Below are 15,831 nucleotides of genomic sequence, written 5' to 3' on the forward strand. Positions count from 1 at the left end.
TGAACTTCATAATCCTATCTACTTTTTTTTTCAAAGATTCTTACTTATTCCTTCACCATACAATGGCATACCTCATTTTCCAGCACTATTATAAATCAAAATGCATATATGTTTGTGCATGTGTTTTTTACTGTCATTAAGACAGGAAGGAGAGGTGGGCTTTTTTGTTCAGGTTAATCCAATCCTTTGCTTTCCTTATTACTGGACACCCTTGCCCCTCCAAAACACTCCTTTCTTTACCTTCCACTTTGATTGATCTTAATACTGAAGGTGCTGTGAGAGATATGGGACAGAACAGAGTTTGTGAATATGCTTAGTCAGCACGCACCCATTGAAAAAATATTTGGTTTCCATTTCTTAATGGCCTAGAAGTTGACTTTGGTCTAAAATGCTACAACTGAGTTCAGCTAGCAAGTATTATTCAATAAGAGCTTACACAGCTCTCTATAATCACCTTTCTTATCATACCCCCAGAAGTGTCTATTTAATTTCTAAACAGTCCATTTTAAACAGCAATGCTAGTAACATTATAATATCGTTATTCATCTGGGTGACTTACTGGCAATATGTACTTCCCAGATTCTTCCTTGGGAAAAGCATGTCTAAGGGCCACTACAAACTAGACTATTTGCAAAGTCTGGCGCAAACTAGCTGCAGTATAACTCTTAGTGTTTGGCCATTAAAAGTAGCATTTAGAATATACTATTTTTAAAGTCAGGAAAAAACCATAATTATTCATAAAGGGCTTGCACTTTATTTGCTTTCTTATTTTATTTAAAACATTCTCACCTCATTTTCTATGTTTTATCTTTACACATCAAATATAGAGTTTGTTTTCATTTATAGGTCATCACATTTCAACTGTAGGATCTCAGATTAAAAAGACTTTTTAAAGTTAATTAAGTTAGGCCCATCATATGATGTTTAAGAGGTTTTGTGACTTGCTCAAGTTCATGCATTGACCTTGTGGAAGTACTGGTACCAGAAAGTAGGTTGCTTGAGTTGAGCACACATTTGTAAGTTTACATTTACAAAAGATTTCTAAAATCCCATCTCAACTTCAAATTACTATAAGAAACTCCTGGAAAGAAAAGGAATGACAAGCATGAATGATCTCAGTTTTTACAGGAGAGAACATTGAGCGGGGAAGATGAATTAATCACTTGCCTAAAAGAATCCACATCAGGAATTGTCAGGGGAAAAACTTGGGGTCCTTACTTGTTAGAGACCTCTGTCTCTCACAACATTTCCATCTTCTCATGACATACTCTGTTTCCTGAAAGGACAGAGGTGCCTTGTCAAGGAACTATGTCATGGCTTAAGGCCTATAGGAATACAAAATGTAGATTTGTTTTGGAATTATTATGTGTCTTCTTGATTTGTGGTGACCTTAAGAAAATACCCAGCAAAGTCAAAACCAGGTACCATTGTAAGTTGGAGAATGATTCACTATTATCTCAGATAAAGTACAAGGATGAATCACAATGTTGCTTTAAATTCCTTCCAACTCTTTGTTACTGTTTCCTTTTGTATGGAATTCCATTACTCATTAATTTATCCCCAGCTCCAAATAAATGGGGCATATAGTAGACCCTCAAGTAAATATTTACTGCCAGGCATTTTGTGCTCTCTATAGGATTTCTACAACTCCCTTTCTCTCTGCTCTAAGTCATGAATAGTTCTTTAGAATCTAAGGAGCTGGTAATTTCTTTTAGACCCTAAGAGTCTGCACACTATGGCTGGAGGACTAGCCACAAGTTTCTGTAAATGAAAGGTTTTTTTGGTAACACAGTGAGGCTCATTCATTTGTAAATTATCTGTGGCTGCTTTCCCTATGAGAGCACAGAGGAATAGAAGTGATAGAGACTGTATGGTCTGCAAAGCCTAAAATATTTATTGCTTGGCCCTTTACAGAAAAAGTTTGCCAATCCTTGCATTTAGAATCTATTTATTCCTTTTTATGACCAACCTGGATTTGAGCCAGTGTCTCGCTAAACAACAAATGCTCCACAACAATGTTCATGGATCAGCAAAGTGCTAATGTAGTCATGGAAGTCTAATTTAGTGTTACAGATTCACAGGCATAGCTAATATGTAGATCACCAAATATAAGTCATGGTGTTTTATAGATTATGAAATATTTCATATGTATTAAACATTATGTATTAAATAGATTATGAAATATTTCATATGTATTATCTCATTTGATCATTTCAATACCCCTAGAAAAACAAACAGGTAGATATTACTTTTCCATGATTGTGATACTGCAAGGTAAAAGGAAATCAGATTCAAGTGTATTTCATTTTTTGTCAAGAAAATGTTTTCTTTTTCTCTGGAAAACACCATTTTTTAAAAAAGAGGGAGGAGTTTTCAACTTATCATTTTATGATGCTCTGATTTAAAATAATATATTGGAAGATAAATTACAATTAATTGTACTTTATAATAACATGTTCTATCTTTTTAATGTGTCTTTATGTCAGTAAGATGGTAACAAAAATAACATTTAATGTAATGTTTTTAAAAAGTCAAAATGAATATGTCTAATTCAGTTATAAATTAAAAATACGATATTTTTGAAATTTTAGAACCTTTAAGATCAGTTATTTGTCTTTCTTGGATTAACAAAATTTAAAAAAAAAAACCCAAATTTTGGAGTAGAAGGGAAAAATAAATCAGTAAAATATGAGTAAATTTGGGAAAAATAGTAAAAAATCATTTATTGCTCTCTTATGGGTCAGATCATATTGAGGTAATTGTTTTAGTGGAAGCTATAAACCTGTAGATCACTCTTATATTTCTTAAATCATGCAAAAATTGATTTCTGTGTGATCAAACAACTTATGAGGAATTACTACTTGATCAGATCATTGCTGTGTCACTCTTGGAGCAGCATAAAAAAATTAGGACCGACTATATGGCATCTGACCAACTATATGGCATCCAACTATATGGCATCTGAAAAAGGCAAAACTATGGAAACGGTAAAAAACTCAGTGGTTGCCAAGGCCCAGAGGTCAGAAGGGATAAAATGGCATAGCACAGAGGGCTTTTAACAGTTTCAAACTCTAATGATGGACAAATGCCATTATAAACTTGTCCAAACTCACTGCACATACAACATCCGGAGGGTACTCTGATATAAACTGTGAACTTCAGGTAATGCTTTGTCAATTTAGGTTTATCAGTTAAAACATTTTACTCTGGAGGTGGGAATGCTGATAACAGGGGAGACTATACATGTGTGTGTGGGAGAGCAGGGAGTATCTGGGAAATCTTTATACTTTCCTCTCACTTTTGCTGTGAACCTAAAACTTCTCTGAAAAATGTCTATTAAAAAAATTAGTACAATGAGCTAACCAAAGCACAATTCTATATCGTCACAGAAGCTTTACAAATGTGCATTAAAAAATTGAGTGCTGCTGCTGGTGGGAGTGCAAACTGGTCCAACCACTATGGAGAGCTGTGTGGAGATTTCTGGACCTACTAAACATAGAGCTTCCATATGATCCAGCAATTCCACTCCTAGGTATTTACCCAAAGGACACAGAAACATCCATTCCAAAGAACACCTGCACCCCTATGTTTATAGCAGCACTGTTTACAATAGCTAAGCTTTGGAAACAACCCAAATGCCCAAAAATAGATGACTGGATCAAGAAGATGTGGTACATATACACCATGGAATATTACTCAGCATTCAAAAAAGATAAACACATGCAATTTGCAGCAACATGGATGGCGCTGGAAGGGATCATGCTCAGCGAAATAAGCCAGAAAGAAAAAGAAAAATACCTGATGGTCTCACTCATAGCAGGAATCTAGAAAACTTAAATAAGGGACCAGGAAAATGAATAACTATAAGAAAGTGAAAATCAAAATCAACAAAAAACTATGAACCAGAGACACTTTTTGGGGGATGGGGGTTGGGAGGGGAGGGATTGGGGTCAGAATGGGGGGTTTGCAATTGTATGGGGAATATAAAAATAAAATTTATTATTTTAAAAAAAAAATTGAGTGCTGGGTTGCGAAGCTGCCCGCAGCCTCTGCGGCACCAGTTCGATCCCTGGCTGCTCCCCGGCCACCGGAGGAGGGTCCCACATGGCGCGCAGACCTCTCCTGCCGCCCGCTGCTCCCCTCAGCAGTGTGCTTCGGTCCTTCTGCCTGCTCTGCTCCCCGCTCTGGCTCTGTGAATTCTCTAACCCTCCCGTGCTTCTGACTGTACTCAGTGCTTGTATAAACAAATAAATAAATCTTTTAAAAAAACAAACAAACATTTCTTTTGTCATACTATGGCACAAATACAAACAGGCAAATATGCCAGGGCCTCACAGTCTTTCAGAAGATTGGATCAACAGCAAAAATGAACTTACTTCACACCCAGATTGAGTTTCCCATGAACAGGACTCCTTCTCCTGAGGGAGAGCTCCTCTTTGGAAAGTGTGATCTCCCAGGCACAGCTGACACAAGGAAGGCTGAAAGTCGGGCTCCCCTGGGGGGATGTGAGCCACAGAGGGGCCCCCGTACTTCAGGCTGGGACTCTGATGCTTGTCCACACTGACCATTGGGCTCTTGATCCATCTTCGTACCTATATACAAGATGCAAAAGAGAAAAAAAAAACAATTTGACCTCTTTTGATTTTTTTTTAAAGATTTATTTATGCATACAAGAGCTGGGGTGTAGGCCAGAGTGGGGGTGGGTTGTGAGGGGATTCACCAGAGACAGAGTAGGGAGCAGAACAGGTGGATCTACTGAAATAAACTGCTGAGGGAAGAAGCGGGGAGACAGGAGAGTCAACTGTGCCATGTGGGTTAGCTCCCTGGCCGGCGATGGAGCTCATCCTTCAGTGGCTGCAGATTGCTTCATAGTGCTGATGCATGACTCCTTGCACCACCAGGGAGGCCCCTCTTTTGGCGTTTAATAGGTAAACTTCAGTGGGAAATTTGGTGGATGGAAATCATGAAAAGAGAATTTAGTCTTATAACTGCTCTATCTTTCAAGTCTTAATATAACCCAAATGCTGACCACTCACTTTCCAGGACTGGGTACTTTTGACTGTCCATTTTGTCTTGCTGAGTCTGTCTCCCCATGGATAAGACTGCGGTAATAATATTTCTTCCCAGATTGTTGTGAAGACTTTACATTGTTTTTCAGTGTTCAAGTGTTTTACCTGGTACATAGTGTTCAGTAGATGGTGACTATTTTACTTTTACTCCTACTAAATGATTATCCTGAGACATTGCTAGTTCACAAATGTCTAATGTGGATTGCTAGTTATTCTAATTAGAGAAAATACTAACCCCATAATTTAGGATCTAATTGTTGCTAAATGAATTAGTATGTTTCACTATTACAAAAACTCAATTGTAATAGAAGTTGCTTCTTGCTGAGAAATACATCAAGTTTGTAAAGTTCTAAAATTCACCATTCATCTTGCTTGATTACGATTTTCCTGTAAGGTACAGAAAAAATATAAAGCTATTTTTGTATTTTATATTAGAAAATATTAACATATATTAATATTTTATATTAGAAGTGATATTTATATAGCTCTTTACATTAGAATGGCAGTATCCTAAGTATCTGACATGTGTTATCTTGTTTAATCCTTAGAACAGCCTTACAAGATGGGCACTATGATTAATTCCATTTTGATGGTGAGAAAATAGGCAAAGAAAGATGAAGTTAATGTCCCTGACACACAATTTTGGCTTCGAGCAAGGACAGAATCCAGACATATTGAATCCAGAGCCTACTCCTTCACAAGCAGGCAGATTTAACAAGCGTGGGAGTGATGTAGGACTCATGGTCATCGAATGTTTAAAATTTATTTTGATTTTGTATGTCTTTTCCATGCTCGTCAGAACTCCTAAGGACCCTTTTATAGTTAACCAATTAGTGAAATTAGCATAATACCAAAAGGACTAAGAAATAAAATCACAGTACTGAATTTTAATGAGTAATGCTACAATTAATTTTTTTTAAAAATATGCTAAGAATAAAGTAAAATTGCAATAGTAAAAGAATGTTTAAGCAATTTGATGGAATATTATGCCATCACTAAAAATAAATATTGTGAAATGTCTGTGACAATATGGAAAATGTTCAGAATATAATTACATGAAGAAAAGCCAAATGAAGAATTGTTCAATCACTGTAATTACAAATGTAAAAATATATGTACTATCTATAGATGAAAAAAAGAAAGCAACAGGCAAAATAGAAACTGTTGTATTTAGTGTTAGGAATATGAGTGTTTTATTTTTTCCTCTTTTACAATGTCTTTTTAATTTTTTTAAAGAGTAATTTCTTTATAAGAATCTTTTAAAAATATCTTTTTAGTTTATTATCCTAATGTGAATATTTGGGAGATTTCCATCAGTATTTCTTGTGCTATAGGGCCCCATAAACATTAGTAGGTATATTCAAAGTGTTTATTTGATTCATTAATGAAAATCTAAATGAAACTCTAAAAGCTTGAGACTACAATACAGTCTCTCTTCCTAATGTTCATACCAAATGTGTTTTTGATCAATCTAAAAAGTATTAAATTTCACTAGAGATGGAAAATGTTTTTTATTATTCTTATTCAGAGGATTTGGAACTTGAAGTTTGGTAATCATTTCTGATTATTTTCCATCCTTGCATTTTAAGGTCAATCTTTTATTCTGGCTTACTTTCAATGTCTCTTTTGCCAGGTTGATTTAACTTTGGGATTACTATGAATAGACTTTTGAACAGACTTATCTTCAAATGAATTTGCATGGCCTGACTGATTGAGAATCTTGGTATAGTGAAATGTAAATCTTGTATTTATGAGCCAGTATATTTAGAATAAATTTTATGCAATATCATCTTACAATTATTAAATTTATAATGGAAAAATGTCCATGTGATTAAATCTAATCTTTCTTTAGGTTATAGAAAAACCAACGGCTATTATCAAAGGACAAAAGTTTACAGAGATTATATTTTATGTCAAAGTATATAAATGATCTATAAAGTTAAATGATCTGTTGACTATTAACAATCGTAGGGATCAAGAATCACGTAAGGAATTGTCATTTCATTTGATATTCAGCTAAAAACTATGAAATAGTTCAGATGACCTTGAGCAAAGTCTGTCATAAGTCCAAACACAACCAATAGATGTTTTTATAGAATTTCAGAGTTGGAAGAGACCCAAAGACCTTAGTAATTTGCCCAAAATCACACTGAAAACTATTGTGTGGTAAAATCTGTATCTATTGGTTTCAGCAAAACATTGATCTAGTTTCTACTGGCAAATGCAATGCTTTCAGGGCCAGGAATAGGAAATGTATAAAGTCTCATGACCAGGATACACAAATAGAGAATGGTGGGTAGTGTGGCAAACTGGGGTCTTGTGCTTGTTCAAGGACACTTAAATTCAAATTAAAAACAAAACAAACCAAAAACCCAAGTAAACAAACAAACAATGTCCGCCAACACAAACACACAAAGTCTAGTGAAACATACCCTATCTTCAGGGGTCCCAATGTAAACTTTGAAGTTATTCTATCAAGTAGAATAGCTTTGAAGTAGAATTCTATGAAGTAGAAATGAAATGATTGGAGAGCTACTAAAGTTTAAAAATATAATCTAGTGGCTTTCAATATTTTAACTTTCATTCATGCAGTTATTATTCATCAGTCAAGACCAGTTATGTATTACACTGAGAATATAGTTGTCAGTAAGCTAGACGTCCAAAGACCTGCCCTCTTTGAGTTACGGCGAAAGGAATAATTTTATTTAAAAAAATTATTCAATAAAATAAACAAATGCACTTAATCTGTAAGGGGAAAGCTGAAGGGCTCAAACACATTGAAAGATGATTTACTCAAGTCTTCTAAGAAGGGGTATGTGCTTTGTGACTTAACACATTCCACTGGGGGTCAAGGTGTGGGTGGGGTTGGCATTTCATTAGAGTCCTGAGTTCAAATTAATCCTTTCTGAGCTTTATGAACACAGGAATTTGATATTCCCCCTTTCAGCAGAGGATGTGGCAAGTGAAATTTTGAAATACTCTATGTCTCCAGAAGCATCAGGGAGGAAGGTGTACTTATACAAATAGATATAGTTAAACATTTTGTAACAGGACAGTTGCTGGCAATAATTGCATGCTTTGTTTTAAAATACCTAATCTCCTTTGGCATACCTAATCTCCTCATACTGGCTTCACTATGTCTCTTCTTCGCTATTTCTTTACATATTTCACTGGTATAGTAGCCTCCCAAGTGTTTTTTTTTTATAGGCCCGATTAATGACATGGTTTATGATGTTTACTTGATCTTGAGAGTGTGCTGGGCCGTGAGTGAATGCACCGGGCTCTCCTTCCGGCCTTTGAGTCCAGGCAAGGTGCCCTCCAAAACTGCTGAGTGGATAGAAGCCCTCCCTTTGCCCTTGAGGGAGTTCAAGCTACAACTGGCCTATTGTGTTCCTTCAGGCGCTGAATTGCTCTGCGGGAGGGAGTAGCTGACTGTGAGCGGCTTCAGGAGCTCCTCAGAGACCAGTCACAATGGCTCTGGAAAAGCTGTAGCAGCTGTGTGTGTGAGAAAAATGAATGCCCGGATACAAGCCCCGGCCCTGGCTGCTTGGCCACCTGGGCCGCGGTGTTGTTCAGAGCTACACAACTGCTTGTGGAGAGCATTGTAAACGAACATAGACCAACATAGACCGGGCGAGACATCTCCTTAACTGAACAAATAAAAAATTCTCTCACTTGGGGTTTATAGGAGCCTGTTTTCCAAATTGTTCCATTTTCAGAAACAATCTCCTCTCAAGACATCGGCTGGAGAAAGAAAAGGCCCTTCTTTCAACCATACAGTTACTCTTGCTTAACAGTCTGTATGCAAAATAGTAATCCAGTTTCCTTGCAAAACCCAGTGTGCCCTCATTTTATTAATTCCTCTTCTTGGGGAAATAAAAAAAAGCAAACCCAAAAGCAATAATCCTTCAGACTAGAAAATCACCAGATGTGATTAAGGAGATTGGCCAGTTTCTAGGGATTTTCCACTTGTGGTTTTTTTCCTATTATGTAATGGCAAACAGATATTATTCTTAATTTAAAGTGGTCTAGCTGATAATGATATCAAATGATGCAGAAAAATTGTAGTGTTCAGGTACTTCTTGGGGAACTCCTAAAGCAGTGCCAGCTCGTCTCATCATTCTTTTTGTTTTTTTGAGAGTGGAGAGCTGTCTTTTCCTTAAAATCCAAGTGAATTTGATGTTGGATACAATTTTTGTAATTTCCAAAAGGTTATCTTTTTAATAGAGAAAATTAATTTTATTTCTATGATGCCACAGTAGCTTTCAATTTGGATATCGGCAAGCAAGTTTCCTAGAGAAATTATTTGGGTAATTCAATTGATTATTACAAAGGAACTCCATAGCTACTCCTTTTCTAGAGACTGCTCAAAGACACTTTAGGACATTAGTGGATTTCAGGGGAAGGTTTCTGGAAACAAATTCTTACATTGGTGCCTGGGACTACTTCACGGCAACGCTGGTAAAATGTTAACAGTGTCATAATCAAGGTCAGTGATATTCATCTGAATTCTTCACCCCCTCTATGCCAGTAATCTCATAGCTTTCTGCTCTCTGAACATCTGTAGAGTTTATTGCTTATATCATGGGACTTTTAAATTCACTGTTGTGATGCCAATGTCATCTTTCTAACTGAACCAAAAAGATGAGGACAGTTACTCTGGCATTTTTTTTTTTTTAATTCCCCAGAGGCTAGCATGGAGTCTTATAAAGAGTAGGCAATAAAAAATAAGAATTGCTTGATGATTTCTTGCTCATTCATTTACAGATTTTAACATGCTTTGCTACCACCTCTATCAGGACAATAAATATTCTCTCTGTAACTATTTCTCTTAACACAATACCTATCTGGAACAGGCACTCAAAAAGACTAAATGGCTTTTGGAATTCCAGATTCTTTCATGCTAATGCCTTTGGATTTCCTTGTCCTTTCCTCTCAGCATTGACCAGGTTACTTGAATCCTATTCTAGACCCTCAGGGTCAAACCTGTGTTTCCCTAGTACTAGCCTGGGAGTGGGTGTGGTGGCTGGAGAATTAGGCGGAAAAGCTGGCAAAGAAAGAGAGTACATCTCTATTTGCTTTATTATCTATGTTGCTGCTCACAGAGGAGGGCACCCCTAGTTCCATCTCCTCATCCAGACGCCAGCTTCTCCCTTCCATCCATCATGTTGTTATTAGTATGAAACACCAAACACCCTAGCCCTATACTTTCAGATCCAGAAGTACCAAATTCCCTTCTTCCCTCTCTCCATGATAGCATCTACCCCCACCACATTTTTAATAGAAAAAGTTCAGGAATTCTGAACTTTTCTTTTGAAAAGTACTTTCTCTTTCTTTTGAAATGGAGGTAAATTTTTCTCAGTTCTTTAAGTTATGGGACTGATCCTTTTAGTTTGAATTTACATTTCATGCACTTAGAAAATTTTGAAAAAAGAAAAAAGGAGAAATTAGATAATTATTTCAGGTAACATCGCTAAGGGACAGTGTGTTACTTGCTTTTGGAATTGAAAAATAAGACTCAAAAGAAATAGCCATTCTGGACTGTTCTCTGGAGGAAAATGTTGCCCACCTATCCACACACAACACTTTGGAAACTTCCCCTTCTCCTCCAAGAACCACCCCTCCCACATTCACCCTGAGGGTCTTTAACTTCTCTTTGGCTACACTTAGCATATTCAACATATTCTTGCATCATCTCTAAAAAACTAGCAAACCAATTAAAAACATAACACCTTCTTTTCACCCACAAACTTCCTTTTTTCCAGTCATCCTCTCACATAACAACCCAACTCTTTTCTTAGTTAAGTTTCATTAAAAAAAAAAAAAGGACCTCCAATTCCTCACTGCCCAAACCATTGAAATTTATTCATCAGACAATATTTATGGATCATTAATATTTACTGTGTCTGGGGCCTCCCCGGTAGCGCAGTGGGTTGAGCGCTGCACTGTGAAACTGTCCGCAGCCTCTGCAGTGTGGATTCGATCCCGGCCGGACGGGGAGAATCCAACATGGCGCGGCAGACCTCTCCTGTCTCACTAGCTACTCCCCTCAACTGTGTATTTCAGTCAGTCTGCCTGTTCTGCTCCCTGCTCTGTCTCTGGTGAATCCTCTCACCCTCCCGCGCCTCTGGCCTGTACCCCAGATCTTGTATAAAAATAAATAAATCTTTAAAAAAAAATTACTGTTTCTAAGGTGAAGAACATGCCAAAAAGAGTTTAACTCTATGGAAACAAGTTTTAACCAAGATATCAATAAACCTCATTGCTACTTCCAATGGACACTGTTGTTATTACCTGGCAGCAAACTATGCAGCATTTAAAGTGTTCAATAAAAGTTCAACAACTCTCTATCTGACACCATGCTGGGTGGTGGGGATACAAAGAAATGTAATTGTTTGAATGACCCTTACGTGAGGTCCTTGTATGTTAGAGACTGACTCACAGCCTGCATTTATCACAGCACAGTAAAAGTATAATGTAGCCAGCGGTTAAAATTATGAGCCCTAGAATACCACCTGTCTGAAAAGTCTAGCAGCACCTTTGGACAACTGACTGAACCTTTCCAGAGCTCAGTTTCAGCACTCATGAGGTAAAGATAATACCCGATCAGGGTTTTGTGAGGACTAAATGATGCAAGTAATATGGCACTAGGCTCAAGAAAGCCCATCTTTGCCATGCTTTATCCAAGCCTGAATAGCCCCAGGAGAATTTTTTAAAAATGAAGACTATCAGTAACTTTTAAGATTTTTTAAGTTGTTTTTTTTTTTTTCCTAAACTCTGTGCGACCCAGATGAAAGTCAGGGAGAGTTGTAATGGAATATGAAATGAGGGAGACCTTGGAGGTCGGAGTGGGTAGGATGAGTAGGTAACTGAGCAGACCAGGAGGTGGCCCGAGGAGGAGGTTATTCCCATGCATGGTAGAGTGCCTTTCTGCATCCCAGTGGGAGCCCTACATTATTGTTCTTCAAAGACTATCTCCTTCCCTTCTTCCATTCTCCCCCACCCCCAAATCTCACATACTGTCAAAAGTTTATTATTTATATAGCTGTTAAATTCTATAATAATTTTAGTATATTATAAATTCATGGATTTTTTTGATGGTTAAAGGAAGAGTTAACCTTTTACATAAAAGGTTATGAAACTGTGAGCATAATATTGCTTTTATGTTATTTTGAGGTAAGCAGTCAGTTTACAAGAGATTTGGATTTCCAAATAATTGACTGAATAACAACAAAAAGATTTAAGATATAAAAGTAATTTTCTACAGGATGAATAATGAGATGGATTAAGAGAATTGGATTCTAGTTTTAGTTTTGCAACTACCTACAGTAAATCAGTTAACTCAGTTGAACCTCACTGACCTTATCTGTAAAATGAAAGGCTGGTAATCCTTGCAGTTCCTCAAGACATGTCACAGATTCAAGGCTATTTATTCAAAGGTGTTCTGTTAATATGATTTGGATCCCCCATTCTTCTACAATGTGACACTCAGCACAGGTTTGTTGAATGAACAAATGATCAATCACATTCTTCCATAACTTTCTATTTCCTCCATTAGATAAACTGAAAAAAAAAAAAAACCCACTAGGTTTTTGATATAATCTTATGGTCTTAAGGGTAGTCGTTAGAAAATCCTTTTAAATTGCAATGATAAGGACTGAATGAAAGTGTCTCTTCAAACTGTGTACATTACTTAATTAATTGAAAGTGCTAAATGAAAGGGAAGATGATTAACACCCAAGTGGAGCCTTATTACTACTCCTTGATGTCGCTGTTCCTTCACTGAGTCCCCTTATAAAAGAAGCTGTACAGTACAGTTTCAACTTTATGTAAAACCAGTTTTCCTCCAAATAATGTCTGTACTATGTTGGTAAAGGTTTTGGTTTTGATATTCTATTTTTTTATTTCATGTTTTATAAGGAAACTGGTATGGTATGGTTATTGCCTGAAAACAAGAAGTCAAAGCTAATAAATAAATATTTACTAAATATCTACCAGGTCTAGGAATTGTGTGGGGTTCTGGAAATGTGGAGATGGGACTGAGAAGGAATTGCAGGTGTTCAAAGACCTTCTAGAAATTAAATTGGAAAACATATTGACCTCAGGATAATTGAAACAGAGGGAAGTGACTTTTAATATGAGTCTATGTAAGTGGAGAAGGAAAAAAAAAGCATTTTTTGGACCCACACATTGTTGTGATATGCAAACCAAAATATTCAAATTGAAAGGTCAGAATCAAAAACAGACCTGGCAGCATCATCCACGGTTATACCACCCCCCCAGAAGTGGTGTCACCTGACAATGGATATCAATACTGATATCAATACTGAGTAGCACGAGCTGACTTGCTCAAGGAAAAAAGAAATGGAAATGCAGTCCATAATCCAGAAATATGCATCTGATGCCCACATTAATACGATGCTCATGAATGCCCCAAAGGAAATAATAAATCCTTCATCTGTTTGGAGAGAGCTTCATATATAACATTTTCATGAAAAGATGGTTCATAGAAATGTGTGGTCATCACCTGTGTAATCTTTTATTACAAAATCAACACTTAAGTCAGGTACTGAGTTTATATACAAATTTGTAATCATCAGATGATTACACTAGACCACACTCTTGTAAGGAAAAATATAAACCTTCAATTTTGCATAGAAACTTAGAGCTGGGTACGTTCATTGTTTTTCTCATCTTGGCACCCTTTGCTTCTTTTAATGGGAAAAGCATACCCACTCCCACCTCCAACTTCAATTTCTCATTTATGAACTACTCATCTCAAATACTGTGATTTGGGGACTTGTCAAGGGATACCTGAATAGGGCAGGAATATGATTCAGGCAAAGAAAATTGCAAAATCCAATGTCTCTGGCTAAGGAGAGTGGTCCAAAGATTGTCATGTGACCCAGACAGAGACAACCAGACTCCTCTGAGATCAGTTTTCATACTGAAGCTGGGAGGTTAAGAGTCCTTTCTAAATTGCAAGCTCTATGGAAGTACCATAAAGAAATACCAGCCTCCCATCTGTTGTCCTGTGGAAAAGCCTGAAGTAACAGTCCAGTTAAAAGTAAAAGTGAGAGGCAGAAACACTTCACACCCAGATTTCAGAAAAAGTATGCATGGTAAATGTGGACCACGGTGGGGTTAGATGCAAGGAACGAAGTTACACTGGAAAGGAAAGTTGCTTTAGGCAGGTGTAATAATTTGAAATATTTCCCAAACCACAGAGCACAGATGTTGACTGTTGGACCCAGGCAGGGTCCATTAGGTTTCTGAAAGCCAAGTTTCACTCTTAGCTTGCTGGATTGCAGAGAGTGTCTGAGCAGTTCTTTGGACAGGCAGGAATAGCTGGTTGAATGGGGGTAGGGGGTATTCAGAGGATTCTGGACAGTGATTATGTATTAATGTTATAGAAATCATTCAGGGGCCTCTCCTGGTGGCTCAGGTGGTTGAGCGCTGTGCTGTGAAGCTGTCCGCAGCCTCTGCAGTGTGGGTTCGATCCCGGCCAGCCGGCGAGGGTCCCACATGGCGCGGCAGACCTCTTCTGTCTTACTGCTCACCTCAGCAGTGTATTTCGTCAGTCTGCCTGTTCTATTCCCCACTCTGTGTCTGGTGAATCCTCTCACCCTCCTGTGCATCTGGCCTGTACCTGGTTCTTATATAAATAAATAAATAAATCTTTAAAAAACACATTAAAAAAAAGGTAATCATTCAGGACCAACTGAACATCAGTACAGATTTAGGGAAAAAGGAGATGGAATTGAAGCTTTTTTGTTGAAATGACGGAGCAGACTGCATGACATAGATTGCACATGGCTACATATGCTGTCAAATTGCTTCTACTCAAATTGCTCTTCCAGTTCTAAATCGTGTATTCTTTGTTTATATCCTAAATTGATGATGACCAAGACTCATCTTTCTTCATCCAGCTGTTCCCACACACTCTACCCTGTGCCAGCTTAATAAAGGATGTAAAGAAGTTTGTCCATGTCCAGGGTTAAATAAAATAAACACTTATATTTCATAGACAAATACAGTGCAAATGTACTGAATATAAAGGAAACTAATCTAAAAAAATAGGGAAGCATTTTCTAAATTTTCTGGAACAGATTTTTTGTGGATACCTTGGCTAATAAATCCACCAAAACAAACAAACAAACAAAATACAAAAATCTAGATTATTAGTGAAAACAAGAGATTTGAACTTCAGGCCTGGCTCTAGTGAACTGAATACTAAAGAAATAATGTGGATAGAATGAAGGACTATGCTTAGCAGGCAGTGTGCTGAGTGCTACAGTTTCTCTTCTCAGTTGCATCAGGAACATTCTTTAGAAACCTGAGTCACAGGGCAAGTGGTGATTGAGTACCATCACCACAACCTTCCTATTCATTCCCTTCCTTCCTGTGCCTCCTTCCAATCCACCCTACATTTTGCTGTTTCCCAAAGTGTAGTTTGATTATACTTCTTCCTTGCTTAGTACTTTCAATAACATTTCAGTGTGTACAGAATAAGGATCAAGTCACTTTATTTAGCATTTTACTTAGATTCTCTCCATGCTCTGGCTCTAGCACAATTTATGGTGCTGTTCCCATTGCTTACTTATCTTTGTACCTTACACCAGCCAAAATAGGTTATTTAATCTATTAATGACAAATCCTACTCTTTGTGACCCTTGGTTGCTCATGGGTCCTGAATAGGGGTTTCTATGAGTACTCATTTCATCTCAGTATTGCTTGGTCAAATTTTACCCAGACTTGAAAA

General features: G+C 37.2%; 1 protein-coding gene across 1 annotated transcript in view; it reads right to left on the reverse strand.

Annotated features, from left to right (window-relative positions):
* The window catches only part of SGK1 (serum/glucocorticoid regulated kinase 1), a 109,831-nt gene that overhangs the window by 67,981 nt on the left and 26,019 nt on the right, over positions 1–15,831 (reverse strand). Inside the window, exon 2 of the mRNA XM_037520431.2 lies at positions 4,377–4,592. Coding sequence (XP_037376328.1) covers positions 4,377–4,592 — 216 coding nt within the window. The remainder of the gene's footprint in view (positions 1–4,376; positions 4,593–15,831) is intronic.

This window comes from Talpa occidentalis, unplaced genomic scaffold (genome assembly GCF_014898055.3).
Source record: "Talpa occidentalis isolate TD23 unplaced genomic scaffold, MPIMG_talOcc4v2.1 talOcc4.2, whole genome shotgun sequence".
Classification (NCBI taxonomy): domain Eukaryota; kingdom Metazoa; phylum Chordata; class Mammalia; order Eulipotyphla; family Talpidae; genus Talpa; species Talpa occidentalis.